General features: G+C 53.2%; 1 protein-coding gene across 5 annotated transcripts; it reads left to right on the plus strand.

The window, feature by feature from the left end:
• Positions 1–6,647: 6,647 nt before the first annotated feature.
• Positions 6,648–18,937, plus strand: ZBP1 (Z-DNA binding protein 1). Of its 5 annotated transcripts, none has more exons than XM_059895938.1 (8): positions 6,648–6,881; positions 9,784–9,993; positions 10,587–10,652; positions 11,064–11,237; positions 12,426–12,587; positions 13,745–13,948; positions 14,992–15,204; positions 16,564–18,937. In XM_059895938.1, exons 1-8 carry the CDS (start codon positions 6,848–6,850, stop codon positions 16,809–16,811), a joined length of 1,311 nt encoding a protein of 436 aa, XP_059751921.1. In that variant the 5' UTR covers positions 6,648–6,847; the 3' UTR covers positions 16,812–18,937. The 5 variants fall into 5 exon arrangements, with proteins under 5 accessions (XP_059751921.1, XP_059751919.1, XP_059751918.1 ...); XM_059895936.1 differs by having other exon boundaries at positions 6,750–6,881; positions 15,019–15,204; XM_059895935.1 differs by having other exon boundaries at positions 6,750–6,881; positions 12,429–12,587.
• Positions 18,938–25,297: the final 6,360 nt, after the last annotated feature.

Here is a 25,297-nt window from a genome sequence, read left to right on the forward strand (position 1 = left end):
GTGTGGGCTGGCATGATTTGCCCCTCCCCCTGCCCCACGTCCCCCCCCCCCAACTCTCCCCTCCCCTTTGTGGCCCCTCCTTGCCATGACTGATAACCCTGAAAGCAAAACACTGAGACCATGATGTTCAGCTTATTAAAAGGCTTTTATTGAGCTCAAAATAATTAAATTTGCCTTTAAAAGCATCTAACTTGATTGAGTGAGCAAATGTAAAAATGAATTTTTAAAATTCATGGAGTTAGACTCCTGCCTGCTCTTTACAGGTGTGGGCAAATGCAGGGGAAGCTGCAAAGGATGGACTCAGGGCCCGGCTCTGTGATCATTTGATCTGGATTCAAAGCCACCCCTTGTCCCTCTCCAGCTAATTAATCCCTGGGGCCTCAGTCCCAAGAGGAGTTACTTGTGCAGAGAACTGTAGCAAATGCCATCGGTATCCCCATCATATCTCCTTGGCCTTTTCCATTTCTTTCATGTGAGTCCAACTGCCCACCATGCTGCAGGCCAGACAGGCTGGGGGATTGACACGGTTGGGAGCAGCCTCCTTCAGTGATGGGAGCGGAGGGTAAGCACCCCATCTCCCTCGACCTCAGCGGGGAGCCCTGAGAAGATGTTCCCCATGCTCCAGCATTCCTAGCGCTCCCTGCGGCACTGAACCCCAGGTGCCCCCAGGGGGCTTGCTTGATGGCAAAGCCCTCCATTAGCTCATCATTCCCCTGTCCCAGGTCCCCACCACCCTCCCAGGGTTTCCTAGCTTCACCTCCCAAATAACTACTTGCACTCAACTCTGGGGCACCCAGCCTCAGACAACAAACTCTAAAGTGGTGGTGGGTGAAGTGAGAGATCAGAGCATCTTGGAGAGAAGAGCTCCCTGTAAGGAAGGGACGGGGGGGGCTCCTGTGTGTCTGCTCAGGTGTGGACATACAGTCACCAAGTCTTGTTTTTAACCCAATATAGCCAAAATATCATTTCAATCAATCAACATAAAAATTGTTAATGAGAACAAAAATCTTAAATATTGGACTCTTTTCTACTAACTTAGGTTTCTGTGTCTCGGAGGACTTAGGACAGGGCTCTGCTCATATGGACACTGTTAAGAACTGAATATTTGGGTCCCCCCACCAGCAAATTCAGTGTTGAAACCCTACCCCACAATGAGATGGTGTTAGGAGGTGGGGCCTTTGGGAGGTGATTAGGATTAAATGAGGTCGTGAGGGTGGAGCTTCCATGATGGGATTAGTGCCCTTATAAGAGTCATGAGAGAGCTTGCTCCCCCTCACCCCCACCATCTGAGGACACAGAGAGAAGACAGGCATCTAAGAACCAGGAGGTGGATCTCACCAGACACAAAATCTGCTGATGACCTTGGACTTCCAGCCTCCAGAACTGAGAGATACATATTTGTTGTTTAAGCCACTTGGTCTATGGTATTTTGTTACAGCAGCTAAGCTGACTAAGACAGGTACACTCAGTCAAAGAAACTTTAGAAAAAAGAATAAAATATCAACTTTTTTCCTGCTAGATCTGATAAGTCACACCAGGCAGCACTAAGTTGTCCAGCATAGAAAGCACTGCTCCTTATCCTGTGGCAGGATGACAACATACCTGTTCAAAACAATAGAAATAATTGCTAAGAGCTTGGCTTCTAGAGCCTGATAGCCTGGGTTTCAACTCCATCGATTTCACCCACTGGCTCCATGATCTTGCCCAGGTTACTTAGTAATCTTTCTGTACCTCAGTTTTCTTATCTGTAAAATGCAGATTTAATACTACGTGTCGGATTGCTGGAAGAATTGAATAAAATAATGTAAAGCACTGGAAATAAGGTCCATAGTAAGCTCTAAATAAATCAGTTGCTATCCAGTTGCTATCCAGCTCTAAATAAATCAGTTGCTATAAGTCTTTTAAGAAACATCTTCGGGTCAAATTTTAGAGTACGTTACCCATTTAAAATTAAAAGAAGTTACGAATTAATACATAAAAGTATTCTGTTGGTGCCCATCTTCCATCCCATACTCGACAACACCCTGGCCACAGCTCACCTTGGGCCACGATCCCCAAAAGACCAGGAATCCTGGCCCTCGCAATCTGTCTCTCTGCCTTTCCCCATTTTATCTTCCAGGTGTAGAAGTCTTAGCACCTCAGGCCTACAGATGCTTCAAGAGCTTTTGAAAATGTTTGAACTCCAAAATATGGGGGGAAAACCTTGCAAAATCAGAATCAATAAATGTTTAATTAAACATCTAGAAGACATAACATTATGTCAAGTTCATTAACTGTTCCATTTAGTCGTCAAAAAATTTTCGTTATACTTCATTATATTTGAAACAAATTTATAGGTGAGATCTCTTCATTGTGCAAGAATTCCCAAGAGTGCTGGACCCTCGGTGGAGGAATTGTGGCCAATTGTAATTAAATGAATTTCTTGTAGGCAAAGAATTTTGGAAGCAGCATTATCAAAAAATCTTTTGATTATAAAAATAAAAGTTAGTTGTGAATTCATTTCAATCTATTTTGGGGGATGTGGGGAAGGACTTCTAAAAAGAGTTAGTGCGGGAAGGAAGGGTGTGAAAGCAGCCTGATGCTGGCCACAGGTCCCTCCCCTGGGCGCCACACTGCCTCCTTGTGGCCACAGGTCCCTCCCCTGGGCTCCACACTGCCTCCTTGTGGCCACAGCCCCTCTCCCCCGTCAACCTCCTGCCAAGGCTCTCTGGCACCCCTGGTGGCCTCTCCCAATCCCCAACCCACCTTGGGTGAAAATCTTCCAGGAACTCTTCCTTTGCCCCGAGGGAAGATCACAAATTTCAATCACGGTCTTCGATGCCCTGGCCCCTGCCCAACTCCCTGACTCATGAGACCCCTGCCCAGCTCCCCTTTACCAGCCAGCACTTCTGGGAGTTGAGGGAGGGGACCCAGGACTTGGCCTGAGTCACCCGTCAATCCCTCGATTGGGTAGTGTGGCCTTTTCTGCAGCCAACATGGGAAGTAGAGCCAGGAACTAGCAGGGGGTTGGGGCTTTCTCCCCGCCGCGCCCTCACCCCCCCCCCACCCCGCCCCCCCCCCCCCCCACTGGCTCCAGCACTTAGCCTGGGCACAAGGAATGAGTTGGTGCAAGACCAGATGAGTAAATGGGACTGCTCGTCACTCAGAGAGGGATAGGTGGGTCATACCATGAAGATACGATAGCTCCTGTTTATTGAGCACGTGCGTGCTACGTGCGCGGTGCTCTGCTGGGACCTTCCGGAGCAAGATCTCAGGTTAGTTTTGCCACAAGCCCAGGGTAGAGCTGCTGTGATCCCCTTTTACAAAAGGAGAAATGGAGGCTCAGAAAGAGTAGTGACTGGCTCGAGGCGCAGAGGTACGAGATCGGGGCCCGGGGATCAGAACCCCAGGCCTATCTGACGTGATGACCCAAGGAGGCTCACTGAGCTCTGCCTTGAAGGTCAGTGAACGGAGCCCGGGCAGATGCCTTTGGGGGCTGCACTGAGAATCCGCTGCCCCCTGCAGCCCCTGGTTGGGTCTTTGCCCCTCGCCCTCCGCTGGTAGCTCTTGTGATCTTGTGCAGTCCCTGTCTCTGGCCACCTCTGGTTCTCTGCCCTTTGCCCCTGGCCAAAGACACATTATTGTCCCCAATTGGTGCCTTCAGACCTTTCCACTCCCTCCCCCCGAGGTGAATTCACAGAGGAACCGTGATCATAACATCCAGGCTGCCGGGTAGAAAGGAGACTGGGTTTTGCCAACACAATGTGCAGTAAAAATATCTCTCTTTTAAAAGAGAGAGAGAGAGAAATTTAAAGACTAGAGATCAGTAACGTGTAATTATCATCTGGTTTGGGCGGAGAGTTCTAATAGTTTCCAGAAAAACACAAGCCATGAAAAAGGAGTGTGCTTTCCGAGGCAAAAAGGGATCTGGGCCCCAGCACGCAGTAGCGCCATCTTGGAACTCCTGTGGGCTTTGAGGTCCTTCCCAGGCAGAGTCGGGTGTCACCAGAGTCCCTGTCTCCCTTCCTCTCCCCTTTTGTCTTCCATGCTGGACGGGAGCCTCTGAGAGTGTGGGAACTACCTTTGAACTCAGCCTCGGGCCTGCTCAATACATAAGCTCCAGCGAACAGATATCCTTCAAGGCATAGAAGAGGTTTCCTCGTTCCTTTCTTGGGGGGAAAACAGAGCCTCGTAATGGCAGGGACAGCTAAGTATCCTCTGATATCTGTTGTCCCCTATTTGGAAGTTAATCGATCTCCTAATTTTAGCTAGGTGCATGGCGGCCCAGAATAAAGATCTTTCCTAGCCTCCCTTGCTGGGCCATGGGACTGATGGATGTCAGGGGAATGTCTGTGTAACTTGTGAGTATTCTTAAAGGAGAAGTACTTACTCTTCTTCCCTTGCATCCTTCCTGCTGTAAGGAATGCAATTGTGATGGCTGGAGCTTGAGCAGCCATCTTAGAACGTAAGGCCACAAATGGCAGAGCAACAAGATAGAAGGGGCCTGGACCTCAACACTATGGTGTGCCACACCACACCTGGACTGCCTACCAGACTGTTTTAGGAGAGAGACACAAGTTTCTGTATCGTTTAAGCCACTGATATTGCAGTTAAAGCAATATCATGGTCAAAATTACCTTGAAAGTCTCTTAAATTGAGATGAGGAAATACAAGCTAATTAAAACTTTAAAAGTGAGAATCCCACTCAGTGTGGTGAGATGCTCACAGCAGGTTCATGACTTCCATGAATTCCAAATGTGCCACAGAATGCTATGGAAGATGGAGCCCACCCACATTAAATTGTTTTTTCTTTCTCTTTCTCTCTTGCTTTTTTTTTTTTTTCCCCTAATGTCTAAAAGTTATATTATGGAGTTATGGAGACCCATCACATCACATTTTCTAAATGATGCAAATTTTGTGAACACCAACTAAAGGGCAGATAAACATGCTTTTTCTTATCTATTATCTTTGTTTTATAATTAAAGAAACCAAGGCTCAGGGAGGTAGTGACACACAGCTAGGGAGGGGATGATGGGAACACAGGGGCACCGGAAAGGGCCATCCAAACATGTCCAGACAGACACGGGCCAGAAGCAAAGTTGACCCTCAGATCAAGCTTGAGTTCCTCAGCCGGACCTGCAGGCCCACCAGGCACCCAAGTCAAGGCCTAGGTCGGGGTGTCCATACTGAGAGGTCAGCAGCACGCAGGGAAGGAGCCAAGGAGCCTGTGTAGGAGAGGCATGGGGAATGGGGAGACGCTGGGGTACAGCCAGATGGAGTTGGGGTTTTTCTAGGGTAGGGGACAGGTGAGAGGCCCCTTAAATCAGAGGGACCGGACGAGGGAAGCCGGACGCAGGCTGGTGAGCGGGCGCCACCTAGTGGCTAGTCCAGGCACGGCGCCTCCCTTCCTCCCGCAGGGGCTCAGCAAGAGCCCGGAGGGCGCCCCACAATCTCCCCCAACACCCCAAATTACTTCGTATTTAAAATTAAGACTGTCAGTTTACATAAAGGTACACGTTTCTTTGGTTTTACATTTAAAAAGGAACAAAAGCATCATCGTGGCTTCCTGTTTTTATCGAGTTGTCCAACACTCCACATTTGGTTGGAATGAAATCACCTGGGGCTCTCGGCCCTGCCTACCGAGATTGGGATTTAAGTGGTCTGCGTGTGGATGGGGCATCAGGATTTTTCCTGCTTGCTCTGCAAGGACAGCTTTGAGTCAAGTCTCCAGGGCCCTTTCCATGGCTATACTTGTTCCTGAGCTCCTCCCTTTGCAGAAATGCTAGGGATGGGGTCCCCCTGGGAGCCTGGGCCTGGCACCCCCTCCCCAACTTCTGCAGCTGGGACCCCAGGCCCAGGGGTTTCCAGGGCTGAGTTCTTGACCCTCTGGGCTGCCTCACACAAAGCCGTTCACCTCTGTAGGCCTCAGCTTCCCGTTCCGTTACCTGGACCAGAACAGTGGCTCTGAACTGCTTGGGGCGGGGGGGGGGGGGGTGTCAATGGCCCCTTTGAGAATTTACAAAAGCGATACATCCTTCTTCCAGAAATAGGTAAGTGGGTGTCCAGCTGTGTTCATGACTGTAGAAGGCATGAATTAACCCTTTTAGTCCTCACCACCACCTCCTGAGGTTGCTACTTTATTAGCCCATTTCACAGATGAGAAAACTGAGGCATAAATAGGTTAAATAACTTGCTCAAGGCGCCACAGACAGTAAATGGTGGGGCCGAGTTAGAACCCAAGCATCTCTGTGGCCTTGGACAAGTGGCCTCACTGACCCAAGCTTCAGTTTCCTAAGAAAAGAGGCCAGTACTGGCCCCTACCCTGTAGATGATTCAGGGGCACACGAGATTGGAAAGCACATAGTAAGTACTCATTAAAGAGGGTTGTTGTTTTGATATGCACAAACGCAGGCACCCACCCATCCACCCACCCAGGTGTCTTGGCCTGAGTGTGGGGCTCAGGGTGGGCAGCGGTGGGAAGTCCCCTGGCCCCAGAGGAAGCTCTGGTCTTGCCCAGCTCAGCTGCTCCTTACTAACATCTAGTTGGAGGCCTAACTGTGTCTTGCTTATCAGTTCCGGTTTCGATTTTGTTTCCTTCAAAAGCCACACAGAGAAGTTTCATTTTCTTTTTCTCCAGAATCTGATCAGCTTGAGCTGACTAGACATCTGTTTCTGGGGTGTGTGCACAGCTGACAGCTGGCTGGGTGAAGCTGGAATCTCTCCACAGCTGCCAGAAGCACCGCCAGGACCACAAAAGCATACCCAGCCTCGACCGGGCCCACCTTCTCCAGGCCACGGGGTCGGGGTCGGGGTCTGGGAGCCTGCCGCTGCCCTCAAGTCCCCTGGGCTCCCAGCAGCTGCTGCCAGCATGGCTGAGGCCCCTGCCAACCCAGGAGACGCAGGTACGTTCTTCCTTCTAAGGAACAGTGGGAGTGCCCGGGTGGGACTTGCACCTTTTTTCCGGTTCCTTTTCTTGGTCCAGATTACAGCCACGAGAGGACAGTATCTGAAAGCACAACAGTAGTAAGAAAGAGGGAGAGAGGGCATCGCATCAGGTTCAGAGCCTTGCTCTGCCCAGGCATCTTGCAACATACTTTGTGTGCATTTTGCAATAACTCACAGGGGCAAGCCCGATGAGGTTTCCATCTTACGTGTGAGATCACTGAGGCTTGCAGGTGAAATGACTCAGGGGACCACGGCTGAGCCTGGGGCCTTAACACCCATCTTCACGCTCATTTTGAGGAAGAACAGAAGTTGTCTGCTAGGAGGGGCAAGTGCATGTATGTGGTTTTCCTCCTGTTGCATTCTTTCCTCGGAGAGCACTTTATTCCTGGAAACACATGATGCAAGTTAACTGTTATTGAGCAGTGCTCTTTTCTAGGGTCCCCACTGAAAGCATGAGGGTTGTGGGCTGGGACGCTTTTTGTTTGTCTTTGTTTTGTGATTGTTAGCTATTTAATCCTCACCACTATCTCTGAAGTAGCTGCTATCACCACCATTTCACAGATGGAGAAACTGAGGCCCAGGGAGGTCACATAGCTGGTAGGTGGCAGAGCTGGGGCTCAAGACCAGGAAAATAGGGTGTGCTGGGGAGGGGTGCGACTGGGTGTGACCCAGGGCCCCAGGCTGGTTCCCAAGCTCCTGTTGTACTTCCCCAAGGAGACATGTCGGGGGCACTCGGTAACTGAATTTAACTTGCCCCCCGGCAGATTCTCCTTTTAACCGACGTGTCACTTACACCTCATCCGTTTCACAACTTCCAGTTCACCAGCCTGAAGACTCAGCAGGTGACGCCAGCCCCGCCTTCACTGCACGGACCCCATTTCCCCTTTGGGGTCAGGGCACTGGAGGAGGGGGAAGAGGCTCACCCAGGGGCAGGTTTTTTGGGGTTTTTTTAAATTTTTATTTTTATTTATTTATTTATTTATTTATTTATTTATGGCTGTGTTGGGTCTTCGTTTCTGTGCGAGGGCTTTCTCTAGTTGCGGCAAGTGGGGGCCACTCTTCATCGCGGTGCGCGGGCCTCTCACTGTCGCGGCCTCTCTTGTTGCGGAGCACAGGCTCCAGACGCGCAGGCTTCAGTAGTTGTGGCTCACGGGCCCAGTTGCTCCACGGCACGTGGGATCTTCCCAGGCCAGGGCTCGAACCCGTGTCCCCTGCATTGGCAGGCAGATTCTCAACCACTGCGCCACCAGGGAAGCCCAGGGGCAGGTTTTTTAAGAATCAAAACTCTTTTTAAAACTAAGCAAAGCCACAGTGGGTTGGACGGGTATCCCGGTTGAGGGGTAGTTTGGTGGGTGAAGGGGTGGGTGACCCCACGTGTTCTAATTGCACATCACCTGCGCCCAGAAGGATGCAAACATTCCGACCACAAGGGCAAGGCCACGGTGCCCAGCGCAGAGTTGGCAAATGGGTTGTCCCTTCCCCCACTAGGAATCCAGGAAAAACCCAGAAGGTAAAGGATTGGGTCGCTGCCCTGGAAGGGGACCTAGGTCTTTCCAAGAAGGGCCCTGCTTTGCATTTCCCTCAGGGTTCTCAGGACAGGCATTTCCTCTCCCCAGCTCGTGGCGCTGCAGGCCCTGTGTCTGACCAGTTCTCTCACTCCCCGCAGGGCAGCTGGCTTGGGTTTATGGGAGCCTGTCTGGGAGGAGTAGGGGCCGTTTGGAAAGTTCCTCGTTGAGGCTCGAGGCATCTTGCTTAGGACCATTAACTCAGGTGGGGAAACAGGCCCCGCAGGAGCTACTCATCCCTTGCCCAGGTCATCTGGGCAAACACCTACCCAGTAGGGTACACTCACTTTTGCACTCAGTCACTCCTTCATTCAAATGCTATTTCCTGAGACCCTACTGTGTGCCCGGCCCCATGCTAGACACTGAACCACTACAGTGAAGCTGGCCATCACAGCAGGGGATCCTTGGGGACACTCTGCAGGGGACCCACACACAACCAGCACCCCACCCGCTCAGGTCATCCAGGACAGCCTCCCAACGAGGGAGTCTGAGCAAGACCTGAGGTGGAGTATCCATTGGACGGGTGGAGGGAGGGAATAGTGCTCCTAACAGAGGGAAGAGCATGTGCAAAGGCCCAGGGGTGAGTGCATCTGAAGGGAATGCAGACAGGTTGGCCCTTGAAGGGAAGCTGAGGGTGGGTGAAGACGAGGCTGGCAGAACCAGGAGTTGGTGGCGTTGCTGTCATCCGGGAGATGGTGGTGACAAGGAGTAGGAGGTAGAGGCAGCGAAAGGAGAAGAGAGGATTCGAGACAGCCAGGGACAGTGTTGCTAGGACTCCGGGATTGGGCATCAGGGTGAAAGATCCGTTTCTGAACGGCTGTTGGGTTTCTGGTGGGGATGAATAGTGACATCGCCCGAGTGGATTGTGAGCCCAAGAGGAGGGGCAGATGCCACTGGGAGGAGGAGGATGGGGGACGGAGAACACCGGGGTGGGCCTCCCCCCTCCCCCCTCCCCTCCTTCCTGTGCTCTGCCCCCGCCTCCAGCATCCCGCCGCCTCCACTCCCCTCTCTCGGAGGACGCCTGAGAGCTGAGTGCTCCCACCTGCCCTCCGGCGCTCACTCGGGGGTTGGGGGGACGCTCGGAAGGCCTGGCGCCACCTCTGGCCACCAGGCTGTCCAGCCAAGGTCACTTCTGAGCAGCCCATGTGCCCCTCCCTGAACAGAGATGCTGGTGGATGTCTGCTCAGACCTCCGTCCCTGCCTCTGCCCTGGATCCCTCTCCTGGGGGGCTGCCAGCCCAGGCTGGGTAGCTGGGGGACTCAGTCCTGTCTCTGCCCCTGTCTCCCTCCCCCAGACCTTGAGCAGAGGATTTTGGAGGTGCTGAGGGACTCTGGCTCCCCTGTGAAGACGGCCCAGCTGGTGAAGAAATGCCAGGTGCCCAAGAAGAAGCTCAGCCAGGTCCTCCACAAGATGAACAAGGAGTCAAAGGGAGTCCTGCTCGTAGGCCCCGCGACGTGGTGCTTGGCCGATGGTGGAGCCAAAGAAGTGGTTCCCGCAGAGCTGGGTAACCTGCCATCCCGGGACAGGGGCAGTTGGAGGGGCAGGTGTTGGACCCAGCACGAGCAGTCCTGGCAACAGCCTAGCCCAGATTTGGGCCTGGGTTCAAATACAGGCTCTGCCCTCGGGGACACATGATGTACCCTCACTGCATCTTGATTTCTTTTTCTGGCCAGTGGAGGTCACAGTAGGGCTGCTTTGTAGGGTTGCGAGAGGATTTGATGCAGAGGGCTGAGCCTAGTGCCAGCACGTAGTAGGTGCTCAGCAAAACATTAATAATGATGATGATGGCAGTAACGATATGATAATAAAAGAAGAGCCGTAGCATCGCACGAGATCCGCTTTTCTAGTTCTGGTGCGGTGCCCGGGGGTCCCCTAGCCCGCACACAACCCCGGAGGGAGTAGATGGTCTTCCCCCCAACCCCAAGCCACACAGCTGGAAGGGGGCGGGGCGGGTTTTGAAGCTAAGTTCCTTTAACTGTAGAATCCGAGTTTGGAGCGTCCATGCGCTAGGGCCTTCTACAGAGCAGCCCACCTCTGTCCGGTAGGGTCCCCATCCCCACTCCCGCTCCGCTGACCCCTGACCGTCTTTCTTCCCAGCAGAGAGGCCCCAGGAAGATGCAGTTGCAGTTCCCCGGAAGCCTGGCCCTGAGCTCAGTCAGCGGCGTAAGTATCTCGTTCCCTTTCAGCCCCTGTTCCCTCTGACCCCAAACTCTCCTTGGCCACTCGAGAAGTTACAAGTGTTCAGGGGCCATGCCCACCCACTAACAGGTCCCCACAAAGTGTTCGGAGTCAAGACTCTGTCTTTCGGTGAAAGAAGCTAAATGGCTGAGAAACCATTTGATGGGTAGTTGGCAATTACTGTGCACCTAGCATGTGCCAGACACTGTTCAGAGCCCTTGACGAACATCCCCAACCCCCAGAACAACCTCTGTGGTCCATTATAATTATGCCCATTTTACAGATGAGGAGAATGGGCACAGAGGCTGCGTCTGTCCCAGGTCACACAGCTGGTAAGCAGGGGAGCAGATTCAGCCTCCGGGGTCCTCCTTAACCACTTGCTGTCCTGCCTCCCAGAGGAAGAGATCTTCCGGTTTCTGGAAACCCATGGGCCCCAAAGAGCCCTGATCATTGCCCAGGGCCTGGGAATGAAGACAGCGAAGGAAGTCAACCCAGACTTGTACGCAATGAGGAACAAGCACCTCCTGGACTTAGACCAGAAATCAAACTCTTGGGCTATTTATCAACCAGGTAGGCCTTTTACCTGCTGCCCACACCTGGATGGGGCAGAGGGCAGAGCTGTGAAGAGAAAGAATAACACCCAACACCCGGTCCTTGCTGGGCTCCCGGTAAGCTCTTTGCCTGCCCCACCTTGTCAGAAGCTTGCTGTGGTCTTGCTGACCCGTCCCTGGAAGAGGGTTCCAGGAGGGAGGGGCATGCTGGCAGGAGTAACCAGGGAGGGCTTCCTAGAGGTGGTGGCCCACCCCTGACTGTACCGGTCCTGGGGCGCAGGTCTCAGTCTGAGTTCGCTAACAGTCTTCTGTAAGCACTTTGCCCAACTTGGAGTTTTAAGGCTGCTGAAGGAGTAGGCCAGGCTGGGCTCAGACACCCACAGGGTAGAGTCCCAGAACCGACTTACCCATTACATGCAGCAGGTACCGGGCCTAGAGCCCACGGTGCTTTTAGGGGGTCACAAAAATGCTCTAGTTTCTCTTAAAATCAGAAGGAAAAATGAGTATTATAGTAACAATGAATAACTAATAATGACTCTAGCCGAGACTATATTTTTCTTTATCCCAACGCAGTCATAAAATGTAATTTTAAATATTTTTTATGGATGTAGGGACTCACAAAGGCACAAGGGCCAAGGGCTCACGAAGGTGGGAATGTGGCCCCGTGTGTGGAGCCCACGTGGGGCTGACACCCCTGCTTATGGTACCCAAGGGGGCGGTCTCAGCATCCTAGGCTGGATGTTAAACACTGGTGACAAATCCAAATTCTTAAAAATGCCTTGTGAGTCAAGCAAAGCTTATCCCATGGCCAGAAACAGCCTATGGACGGCCGCCTTGCATCCTTCCCTAAAGGAAGAGAGGACCCTGGAAGCAATGGTTAGGGCTGTGGGTTCCTCGCAGTGAGAGATACAGAGGGTGGGCAAGCAGCAAGGCACCTGCCATCCTCCCAGGGTGGCAGAGGACACAGGGGTAGGGTGGCCTGCGGGACAAAGTCCAAGCAAGGCTCGTCTGTGATACCTGCAGTGTTTGGTAAACACTCCGCTTCCTGGAGCCCACCTTGGACCTACTGACTCAGAACCCCAGGGTGGGCCCCTGGGAATCTGTGTTTTAACCAGCTCCCCGGGGGATTTTGATGCTGCCAACTAGTATTTGGAACTTCTGACTCCTAGAGGGATACAAAGGGATTGAGTGGAATGTTATTTTGCAGAAGGTTCTAGAAATCAGTCCACCCCAGTTATTTACCAGCAAAATCCAATCAACATGATCAGTCAGAATGGACCAAGCAGCCACATTTCCATTGACAACTCCAAAGGCATCCAGATTGGACACGGGAATGTCATAGTGAGAAAAATGGCCTCTGGGGAAAATGGTGAGTCCTCTGAAATGTCCAGGAGAAGGGACCTGTCGGGGAATCTGCTCCATCTGGGTGGGGGCAGGGAGTGGGGGGCATTCAACCTTCCAGGGAGAAAGGGCAGCTTTCAGATCTCCAAGGTCCTTTCTGGCTTTCTCAGGAATAAGGATGTCCCTCCTTGTGCCTGGATCAAACCTCTCCTGCTTTCCCTTCCTGCCGACATCTTTTGCCTCATTTTCATTGGGACCCAATATTTTCCCACAAGAAACAACTCAATTCACTCTTCCTCACTAGGATGTCCCAAGGGGTCGTTGTAGCATTCTGTTTGTCCCGAGACACTATTTTTCCCCATGTGTTAACATCTCAGAAACTGGGATACATCGTATGGGTGCATCCGAGCTTTGGTGAAATACAGTAAGCAAATGGGTGCCTGCTCCGTGGTGGGCACTGCGGGGAGAGGAGACAGGGCCACCCATCAGTCCAGCCATGGGACATGAGAGTGAGAGCACTGACCCCAAAGGGGGAGCGCTCCCTGTGACCTCGAGAGAGCCCTTCCCTGCTCCAGGCCTCAGTTTTCCCAACTGTGAAATGAGGAACTTTATTCTAGAATCTAGATCAACCTTTCCCCAGCTTTAGTCCTCTGAGCTCCACCTCCCTAATTTTGGCCACGCCCATGCCTGATTATTTACTCCATGTTGTTAAATGGTTTACTTTTTATTCGACTCAAATTAATTTTAAAGTAAACTTTTACAACATTACCTTGAAAACTACGAAGGTTACCATAAAAATAAATGCTGAGAAAATAAAACAATGTCAGAAGCTCTGAGGGCTCCATGTCAACAGCAAGTTAACCCCAAAGGAGACTTTCTCCTGATGGGCCCAGAGGATTGAGAACAGCTAGGAAGCAGAGGATGTGTTCATTGCCGGGGTTTTCAATGCCCCAGTGACACCCCAGGCACCAGTGGTAAAAACCCCGGAACCCCAGGCTAACTGTTCTGCCAGCCCACCTGCTCTCCAATCCAGACCCTGAAGTAATCACTCCCCGTCTGATGGTGTCCAGAAAGAATCCAGAAGCCTGTCTCCTCTGTCCGGCCATGACTTAATGTGTGTGTGGGGTGGGGGATGGGGGGTCAGAGGGTGGGGGTCAAGGGTCACGTTTCTGTGTCCCCTGCCAGGCTCCACGGCTCCCCTCTACCTCCCTCCACTGGCGCCCACTGATCCCTCAACTCAGGGTCCCCTGGCTGGATCCTGGGGGCCCCAGGACATCCGGATGGAGAAGTCTGTGCTCAGACACGTACAGATGGGACACGGCAACGAGATGAGTCTTCACGGCAGCCCCGCCAAGGGCCCTGCCCACAGCGCCTGTGGCAGCCCCCCAGGTAACTGGAGAACAGGCTGCCATCCCACCCCCACCCCACTGCATTCGGCTCCTCGCTAGATGGAACTTGAGCCAATCTTTGTGGGGAGAGAGGCATGATGGGAAATTCTTTCCCTTCCGCCAGGAGGCTGTAGAGCAGGGGGCTCTTTTAGAGTTAGCACGTGGGTTCCCATTCCCTACTACCCCCCTCAGGAAACCTCAGTTTCTTCATCTGTACAATGGGCAGGGGTCATTTCCTGGGCCAGCTGAAGCGGGAACAAAGGAGATGGCTGGGCTGGAACTGGACAGGCATCTAGGGAGCCACCTAGGCGCTGTCACCAGTGACCAGAGCACCCAGGCCGCGTCCTCCCTGGCACCGGTCATCGAGAGACAGGCTGGCGGGTAGGAGCACAGCAGAGAGGCCTGAGAGAGAGGAGGAGAACCAGGGACGCCAGGGGACGGGTTTCCAGAAGAGGCGAGGCCGGTGAGGTCAAGGGAGGGCTGCAGGGTCCAGCAACAAGGGGTCAGTGGTGACTTGAGGGGACAGAAGTGGAAGGAGGGGAGGCGGAGCGTGGACAGCTCTTTTCTGACGCTTGGCCAGGAGAGGCAGGAGCGAGACAGCTGGGGCTGGGGACCGGGCTGGGGGCCACATGAAGATTCTAACCAAAGATGGAGAGGGTATTCCAGAGCTGCCAGGAAGCAGGCAGCAGAGAGACGGGGAGCAGGAGGTAGCGGGGGGCGGGGTTGAGTCCCAGGGGAGGCACAGAGGACCAGGTCAGCTGGGCTGGGCTGCAGGAGGAGGGGGACCCAAGCTGGCAGAGCCAGGGGCCGAGGGAGCCAGAGGCCCCAGCAGGTGAAAGGCATGTGCAGAGATGCCGCGTGAGGCCACGTGTCCGCCGGCGACAGAGCACGGTGTGGGCCGCTGAGGGGAGGTTCCAGGAGGACAGTCAGCCATGGAGGACCTGAGAACCAGGCTCGGGGTCAGGCCCACCGTCCAGCTGCTCTCACCGTCCACCTCCCCCCCCGCCCCCCCCCCCGGCATCTCTCTCTTTGGCTGACCTGCAGTCTCTGTCCTGGGTACCGGCCCGGAAGCTTCCATCGAAATTCAAATCCCCGAACCAGGACCTCACTCCGAAGGGGGCATGGCCCAGAGAGTCCACATTCGCTCGTGCTTCCTGGAGGACACCACCGTAGGCAACAACAACAAGATGACCATCAACCCAGGGGCGGCTCATCCCGGAGGAGTCGGGAGGGCTAGTGAGCCAGGAGGGAGCGCAGGTGAATCTGGGACACCCCTGTGCGTCCTCTTTCCCTCTTTCATTCATTCATTTATCCAACAGTCACGAGCCTCCCATTTCTGGAGTCTGGGAGACAGGAGAGGGTCGTAGCAGGAGCGGGGGCTCTAGGGTAGAACGTGTGGGGTCCACCTAACCCATCACTCAGCTTGGAGCCTCTGTTTCCCCATCTGTAAAATGAGGGTGATTAGATTAGCCTGTGGCTCCCGAGTTGTGGTGAGGACTGGATGCGTTCCCCTCACTGCTGGGACACCTGAACCGGACCAGTGACATGTCTTGTGGTGCCCAGTGCAACCAGAAAAAGCAAGGCTCCTTGTTCAAAACTTAGAAAGGATTTCAAGACAAAGACAGCAGAGCAGTAAACTGAGCACAGGCCCCTCTGAACGGGCCTGTGTGACTGCCCAGGCCACATGCCCGTGAAGCTGGGCCTCCCTGGAAACTTCTGGAACATGATCCCTCCTCGATTCTTAGTCACCCACTTCACTGATTCTTCCCCCCAAATAATGCTGTAGCCACCTTACGCTTCTTCCCCATTTCAATTATTAGGGAGAAGTCGTTCATTCATTCATGCACCCACTCAGGCCCCACTCCCGCCCTCAAACGCTCCGTCCCCCGGAGATACAGCTAAGAGCACAGACAGACAAATACTCCCCGCTCACAGGGGCCAGAGTCCAGTAGGCACTAGAGACAGTCACAAACCAAGCCTTTCGAGGCTTTTAAGACCAACACTATAAAAATCTATAAAACCTGGGGCAGTGGGTGGGCAATGCCGGGACAGTGAGGAGCTGCCTTAGCCAGGCCGTCAGAGAAGCTCCAAGAGGAGGTGACATCTAAGCCCAGGCCTGTGGGGAAGGAGGAGCCGGCCAAGCACAGATGTGGGAACAGCATTGCCAGTGGAGGGAACAGCAAGTGCAAAAAGGCCCCGCGGTGGGAAGAAGGGTGACATCCAGAATCACACACACGAGCCTAGGGAGAGGAAGGGAATAGATCCGGTGGGCAAGGCCGGGTCTCTCTGTGCCAGGAAGCCCAGAAGAAAGGTCCGGATCTTATCTGAAGTGACCCGGCGAGGCCTGGAGGGTTCAAGCAGGGGCAACTTGATGTGGGGCACGATTTAAAAGTCTGGCTGAACACCATCGGGGGAAAGCAAAGGGGGCTGAGGAAGCGGGAGCAACGGTCCAGGGGAGAAAGGACGGGGCCTCGGAGATGGGGACACAAGGTCACCCACCGGGGAAGCCTGTGTCCGGGGCAGCAGCCTCAGTCCCGGTGAAGCAAATCGCCTTGGCTATTCGGTAATTCGAGGGGAGGCGGCTCACGTGTTCCTGGGGCCCCATCTCTTCCCTAGACCCTCCCTCCGGAGCGGCACGATCCAGAAGCGAGGTCCCTCCCGGCAGCAGTCAGGCTGCCCCCGTCAACGTTGAGACGCTCATCTCAGAAGAGCTAGCGGCTATGACGCTCCAAGAGCCACGGTCCCAGAAGCGCAGAAGAAGCCTGCTGAGCGACAGAGCCACAGAACCAGTGTCCCCGGAGGGTGGGACTCAGAGCAAGCAGCCTGCAGGCAGACTCGCGCAGGAAGGGCCTGGGAGCCAGTGAGCTCTCTGCTGCCTTCAGTGTCGTTTTTGACCTCCTCGCCTCCTGACACGTGGCCGGCGTGCACCCGCATTTGGGCTGGGCCCGGCGTGGGGCAAGGGCAGGGCTGCTGGTGGCAGGGGCAGCCTGCCAGGGGGGTCACCTTCCCAGGCCCGCCGTCCATCAGGGCCACCCATTCTCTGCCCTTCACTCAAGACCTGACTTCCTCAAGGCCCATCTTGGCCACCTGACCACTTTACCACCTGACCTTTCTAGAACCTTCCTACCTCGGCCTTGAGGGCTAGGGATGGACCACTCTCTAAAGTTGCCAGAAAAGGGATGCCACCAGACAGGTACGAACCTCAGAAGTCGGCTGTATCTCCCCAAGCACTGGCCAGTGAATTCACTAGGCACAGAGACCCTGTCTTTTCACTCTTGAACCTCCAGTGTACGCTGGACCGGCCCCTCCACTGGCCACCTCCTGAGTACCATGCCCTCGGGCTACAGAGGGAGGAAGACCAAGCCCTGCCCTCGGGGAGCAGTTCACAGTCAGCGGGAGAGGCGGCCTGGGACATGGGCAGTGAGTCCTGAGGAGGAACGATCACGGGGAATTGAAGGAGCGCAGAACAGCAACGCAGACACCGTCCGGAGGGCCCAGGAGGCTCCCCGGGGAAGGAGAGAGCTCTAGAGCTCATTCTTCAACGTCTGGCAGAGGGAGGAGGTTGGACTGGGAATGGTGTTCTAGGCAGGGGCTCGGCCTGGCCAAAGCCATGATGGTCAGAACAAGAGGACTTATAGCAGCACAGCAGTTTGGGTGTTGCTAGAAAGCCCAATGCAAAGAAAATGCAAGTGGGAGTTTGGCTGGAGAGGAGTTTGGACTTGATGCTGAGCTCTGGACAAGCACGGCTCCACCTGCGCAAATATTCCAGGAGGAACTGGGCAAGTCCATGCAACAAGGAAGTTGGGTTCATTACAGGGAAGGAAGGGTTTTGTCCGATGGGCTGGAATGGCCCAGCCTACAGGGGGCAAAGTTATCTCGGCCACCACCGTGACCTGGGGCCCCCAAATCCCTCCTGCCTGGGATATCCAGGTCGCAGACATGCCACACGGTGTAAGGGGCTTGAAATCAGGTTTGAGTCCTTGCTTCTGGCATTGTCTGCCCTCTGGGGTGAGCTGAAAACTAACTGCTTGCCTCGAAGTTTGCCCGAGGTCTGTGGTTAACCAGGCCCGTATCAGTGGGCCATCAAAATGCATCTCAGAACTCAGCCTCAGCTCCCACCTGCAGCCCAAGCCAGAACATTCAATTTTCCTGTGAGAGTTCCCCTCTCTGTATAATTAATTTGTCATAAACACGCTGACAAAGCATTGCTGGCAGTTGATAGGGGCTGGAGGTGAAGGTCAAAGCTGGTCTCTTCAGGAAGGAAATTAACTAGCTACATTAAAGGCAAAGAATGATTAGGTCTATCCACCCCCCAATATTTTGCTCTCACTAGCTCATCCACCGTCCCCCCTTTCTGCAATGATACCTGTGCACACAGAACTTGCCACCCCTGGAATTGGATGGGGTCAGGGTGGGGATGGGGGAGGAGGAATTTGCTGCATGAGTTGGAAGTGATTTTCCAAAGCCACCATGACCTGCTCACAAATGCAATTCTATTTTCTTTTTCTTGTTGAAAAAATTTTTATTGGAGTATAGTTGATTTACAATGTTGTGTTAGTTTCAGGTATACAGCAAAATGAATCAGTTTATATATATACATATATATCTCCACTCTTTTTTAGATTCTTTTCCCATATAGGCCATTAAAGAATATTGAGTAGAGTTCCCTGTGCTGTACAGTAGGTCCTTATTAGTTATGTATTTTATATATAGTAGTGTGTATATGTCAATCCCAATCTCCCAATTTATCCATTCCCCCCTCTTACTCCCTGGTAACCACAAGTTTGTTTTCTACATCTGTAACTCTATTTCTGTTTTGTAGATAAGTTCATTTGTACCCTTTTTTTAGATTCCACATATAAGCAATATCATATATTTGTCTTTCTCTGTCTGACTTACTTCATTCTATGCCAATCTCTAGATCCATCCATGTTGCTGTAAATGGCGTTATTTCAGTTTTTTTTAAATGGCTGAGTAATATTCCATTGTATATATGTACCACATCTTCTTTATCCATTCGTCTGTCGATGGGCATTTAGGTTGCTTCCATGACCTGGCTATTGTAAATAGTGCTGCATTGAACATTGGGGTGCATGTATCTTTTTGAATTATGGTTTTTTTCCAGGTATATACCCAGGAGTGGGTTTGCTGGATCATATGGTGGCTCTATTTTTAGTTTCTTAAGGAACCTCCATACTGTTCTCCATAGTGGCTGTACCAATTTACATTCCCACCAACAGTGCAAGAGGGTTCCCTTTTCTCCACACCCTGCAATTCTATTTTCTTATCCCAGCTTCTCTACTCCTCTCAGAGTAAGCTTAGACAGGACTCCTCACCTGTGGGGATTTAGCAGACAGCCAAGATTAGAGGCTTAGAGCAAGAAAAAGAGTCTAGGGAGAAATCCAGGAGCATTTGGGCTGCAAATGACAGAAACCTAAAAGGGGAATCTATTTACTCAAGCAACTGGGAAATCAAGAGATAACTAGCTTCAGGAATGGCTGGATCCAGGGGCTCAAGCATTATTTTCAGGCCTTTTCTCTCCATCTCTCTGAGAGACTCTCTCCAGATGGCTGCCAGCCACCCAAGACTTGCAGCCTGTCAGCTTAGCAACCCCAGCAGAAAGAGAATTCTTCAAGCCAAACACAAGAGGTAGAATGTCCCAGGGAGGATTCTGATTGGTTGAGCATGGATCACATGCTGATCCTTGAACCAATCAGGGAGAATGGAGTGCTCTGATTGGCTAATGTGGAGTCAAATGTGCTCACCTCCATGGTGGGGGAGGTGAAGGCATCCTGGCTCTCACTGCCTGTCCCACGTTTTTTGACCCACTCGCACATTCTCTTTCCCACCCCAACCTGAGACCCTATGGCCTTTGCCTCCTTCAGCTGAGTCTCCACCAGCTGCTGGAGAAGCGGCCCAGCTGGGAAAAGGCTGCAAAACCCAGAGATCAGGGGTGTCAGACAGTGGGCGTGAGGGCCGGGCTGCCCCTTACCTGGGCTGCAGAGCCCCCGAAAGGCCTGGCATCGCCTCAGGGCGGCAGACCCAGCTCCTCCCACTGGTGGGAGGCATGAGGGTGCAGGGACGCAGAGTCTGGGACGGAGGCTGCGAGATTCTAGAGGGGAATCCGTTTCACTCTCCTATCTGTGTGACCCCCATCCCTCACTGCCCATTTAAAGGCTCTGAGCCTCAGCCTTTTCATCTGCAGAACAGGCCAGGGAGGCGATTAAGGGCACACAGCTCAGGTGTGCGAGAGTGCTAGACGGTATGGGGGCCTCCGAAGGCTGGACCACACGTGGGAAGAACTCAGTAAAGAATAAGGAGTTCAGTGGTTCCCCACTGGGGCCCATTCTACCCACATCCTCCCATCCTGGGGACAAGCGGCATGTCTGGAGACTTGGTTGTCACGGGGCAGGGGGAGTAGTCTCCTGTTGCTGTGGTAACAAATTGCTACCCGTGAGTGGTTTAAAATAACATAAACTTAGCATCTTCCTGTCCTGGAGGTCAGAAGTCCCACACGGCCTCAACAGGCTAAAATCAAGGTGTGGGCAGAGCTGGTTCCTCCGGAGGTTCAGTGGAGAATTGCTCCCTTGCCTTTTCCAGCTTCCAGAGGCGCCTGATTTCCCAGCTCGTGGCCCCTTCCTCTGTCCCCAGATTGAGCAGAATCACATCTTCCAATCTCCCCTCCACCCGCTCCTCTTTCCTCCCTCTTCTAAGAACCCTTGTGACGACTCTCCGCCTACCCCGCCAATCTAGGATAATCTCCCCTCAAATCCGTAATCACATCCACAAAGCCTGGTTCACTATGTAAGGTGACATACTCATAGCTTCTGGGGATTAGGGCTTGGACATCATTGTGGGGTGGGGGTGGGACTGTATTCCGCCTCCCCCTCCGCTAGGCAGCACCGCCCCACAGCAAAGAATTGTCAGGACCCCAATGTCAGCGGTGCCAGGTTGAGAAAGCCTGCATCGGTGATGTTATTATTATTAATATCCTGGAGATAAAAGAATGAGTGGGGCTTAGCTTTGCAGCCCTAGGCGTAACCTGAGCGTAACCTCAGGTAAATCCCATCACCCCTGGGCCTCAGTTTTCTCCTCTGTGAGATGGACAGAGATAAGGACAGCACCCTCCCCATGGAGTTCCTCGGGAGAATGAAAGGGTGTCTCACACAGTGATTCTCAGCCCTCAGAGCGTCTAACAAATGCTGAGTCCCGGTCCAGCCCAGATCGATTGGTGACAGTCTCTGGGAGAGGGGCCTGGGCAGCGGTATTTTTTAAAGCTCCTCCATGATCCCAAGGATCCCCTTGGGGGCTGAGATGTCCCTGCCTGTCTCCAGGTGGACACACCCAGGACACCAATGGACCACAGCCGTAGCTGGGACCCCAGAAACCCCCCACCCAGCACCACTTTCTGGCTGGTCTCTGTGGCAGGAGAGCGTCTGTGGGGAGAGGAGCCCCAAGCCAGGTCCCAGCCAGGTCCCAGGTCCCAGGTCCCAGCTGACCTCAGCCTGAGAGCCTGCAGTGGAGGATTCGGGGCTCAGCCTGTCACGGCTTTGGTCCGAGCGCCACCTGCTGGCTGGATATAGCCCCTCACCAGGCAGGGCTTGGAACTTCCAGGGTCCCAGTCTGGGGCCAGGCAGGATGGGACCATTCCCTCCCAGCAAAGTGGCCAGACCTACGGCATTTCCCCTAGGGTTCTGGGGCTCTTCACTGCACCCTAAGCCTGTCCACAGGCCCCAGGTCAAGTCCCTGCACTGTCCTCCCTTCCCACGGATGCCAGCATCCCAAAGCCAGAAACCCAGTGCCCACAAGAGCTGATTTTCTTCCCTCAAGAGGAACACTCCTGTAAGCTGGGACCCGCCCCCGGAAGACCCCAGACCAGCTCCTGCAGGAGTCCCAGGGACCTTGCCTGCAGCACTGCAGCCCTGAGCCCTGATGTTTGTGGAACTCCCACTTGTACTAAGTCGCTTCATCCTTCCATCCAGCCTGTGAAGAAAGGGATTCTCAACCCATTTCACATGGTGAAAATACTGAGGCACAGAGAGGTTAAGCTACTTGCCTAAGGTCACACAGCCAGGGCTGAATCCAGGGGACAAAGTGGGTTAAGATAACCCCTTTGGATGTAAAAGAAAACCTTCGTGCGTGGAAGGCCCACATCATGTTTGGGCAATGCCTTGGTCTGGGAGGGCGTATGGGGTTGGGGGCCCCCGCTGGTGAGTGGAACAGGACCCCATCTGAGCGCAGTCAGGCCCCCTGTCCTCACGCAGGCCCACCACGCAGGTGGATGCCCCCGGGTCTCTGCGACAGTGTAGGGCTGAAGAGAACAAGCTCAGGGCCACCCCAGTTCGAAGTTCAGTCCCACCATTTCCTGCTGTGTGACCTTGGGCAGATACCTAGTCTGCCTGTGCCTCAGTTTCCACACGTGTAAAATGGAATAATTGTAGTTCCTCCCTCTCAAGACGGTTTGCAGGATGAAATCAGTGTCTGGCTCATAGGAACCAGGAGTCCCTGTGTCAGTGCTGTTGGTAACTGTGCCCTTCGCCACACGGCCTCCCAAGCTGCCCACGTCTCAAAGGCCGCCCCCCTGCCATGTTGCCCCCCCAGACCCCATCTTCCCTCTCTGACTCCCTAGTTTTAATCTGACATCAGTTTGGATAGGATGGCCAGAAGCTGAACCGCCCCTAGTGAGCCCTGCCCAGGCCCAGCAGGCAGCGGCTTCACCCTCTGGGCTGTGACCTCAGCAGCCTGACCCCGCAGTGCACACACAGCTCAGTGCCCAGGGCAGAGGGGGGGCCTCCTGACAGGGCAACTCCCTCCCCCCATCACACACACACACACACACACACTCACTCACACACACATCACACACATCACACTCACACACACACACACACACACACATCACACACACACATCACCATCACTCACACACACGTCACACACACACATCACACACATCACTCACACACACGTCACACACACACATCACACACATCACTCACACACACGCCACACTCACACACACACACATCACACTCACACACACACACACACACACACGCATCACACACACGTCACTCACACACACGTCACCACCACTCACACACACATCACTCACATCACACACACACATCACTCACACACACGTGTCACCATCACACACACACACACTCACATCACACACATCACTCACACACACGTCACACTCACACACACACATCACACTCACACACACACACGCATCACACACACGTCACTCACACACACACGTCACCATCACTCACACAATCACTCACATCACACACACACACTCACATCACACACACATCACACACATCACACACACACATCACTCACACACATCACACACATCACTCACACACACATCACACACACACACATCACACACATACACATCACACACACACATCACACACACACACATCACACACACATCACACACACACACATCACACACACACACATCACACACACACATCACAAACACACACACTCACATCACACACACACGTCACTCACACACGTCACTCACACACACACGTCACCATCACTCACACACACGTCACTCACACACACGCATCACCATCACTCACACACACATCACTCACACACACACGTCACCATCACTCACACACACATCACTCACACACACGCATCACCATCACTCACACACACATCACTCACACACATCACACACATCACACACACACATCACTCACACACACACATCACCATCACTCACACACACATCACTCACACACACGTCACACATCACACACACACATCACTCACACACACGCATCACCATCACTCACACACACATCACTCACACACATCACACACATCACACACACACATCACTCACACACACACATCACCATCACTCACACACACATCACTCACACACACGTCACACATCACACACACACATCACTCACACACACGCATCACCATCACTCACACACACATCACACACACACATCACACACATCACACACACACATCACTCACACACACACATCACACACACGCATCACCATCACTCACACACACATCACACACACACATCACACACATCACACACACACATCACTCACACACACACATCACACACGTCACACATCACACACACACATCACTCACACACACGCATCACCATCACTCACACACACATCACTCACACACACGTCACACATCACACACACACATCACTCACACACACGCATCACCATCACTCACACACACACGTCACACACACATGTCACACACACGTCACACACACATCACTCACATCACACACACACGTCACACACACACGTCACACACATGTCACACACACATCACTCACACACACGCATCACCATCACTCACACACACATCACTCACACACATCACACACACACATCACTCACACACACATCACTCACACACACGTCACTCACACACACGTCACACACACACATCACACACACACATCACTCACACACACGTCACACTCACACACACACATCACTCACACACACATCACACACACACACATCACACACACACATCACACACACATCACACACACACACATCACACACACACATCACACACACACACATCACACACACACATCACTCACGTCACACACACACACATCACTCACACACACATCACACACACGTCACACACACACATCACACACACATCACACACACATCACACACACACACACTCACATCACACACACATCACTCACACACACACATCACCATCATTCACACACACATCACTCACACACACGTCACACATCACACACACACATCACTCACACACACACATCACCATCACTCACACACACATCACACACACACATCACTCACATCACACACACACACACATCACACACACACATCACACACACACATCACTCACACACACACATCACACACACACGTCACACACACACGTCACACACACATCACTCACATCACACACACACACACATCACACCTCGGGGCCACTGGGCAGCATCACCTCCTCCTGCCCAGCGAGGGGCAGCCAGGCCTGGGCCCCGTCAGGGCTCAGACTCTTACCAGAGGCTTGGCCCTGGAACTGTTGTGCAGTCTCCCTGAGCCTCGGCTCCCCGTCTGCAAAGCGGGGGTAACAGAGAGTCCGTGGCAGCGCCTAGCACGAGCGAGCATTCCGCGGAGCGGTTGCTGTCATCCCTGTGCTCACGGTTCCCCACAAGGCCACGGCCACAGTGGCAGCAAACAGTGGGTCTAGGCTGCTGGGACTTAATGACATCTGTCACTCAGGCCCCTCCTAGGAGGTATCCGACCCCTCT

The sequence above is a fragment of the Balaenoptera ricei genome, chromosome 15, assembly GCF_028023285.1.
Source record: "Balaenoptera ricei isolate mBalRic1 chromosome 15, mBalRic1.hap2, whole genome shotgun sequence".
NCBI classification, from domain to species: Eukaryota; Metazoa; Chordata; class Mammalia; order Artiodactyla; family Balaenopteridae; genus Balaenoptera; species Balaenoptera ricei.

Excerpts from the sequence above, each read along its gene's own strand:
- ZBP1 (XM_059895938.1), top strand. The coding sequence starts at position 6,848 with ATGGCTGAGGCCCCTGCCAACCCAGGAGACGCAG. Across the intron at positions 12,588-13,744 it reads AATGGCCTCTGGGGAAAATG|GCTCCACGGCTCCCCTCTAC; the intron begins GTGAGTCCTCTG and ends GTCCCCTGCCAG. Across the intron at positions 15,205-16,563 it reads TGAGCCAGGAGGGAGCGCAG|ACCCTCCCTCCGGAGCGGCA; the intron begins GTGAATCTGGGA and ends TCTCTTCCCTAG.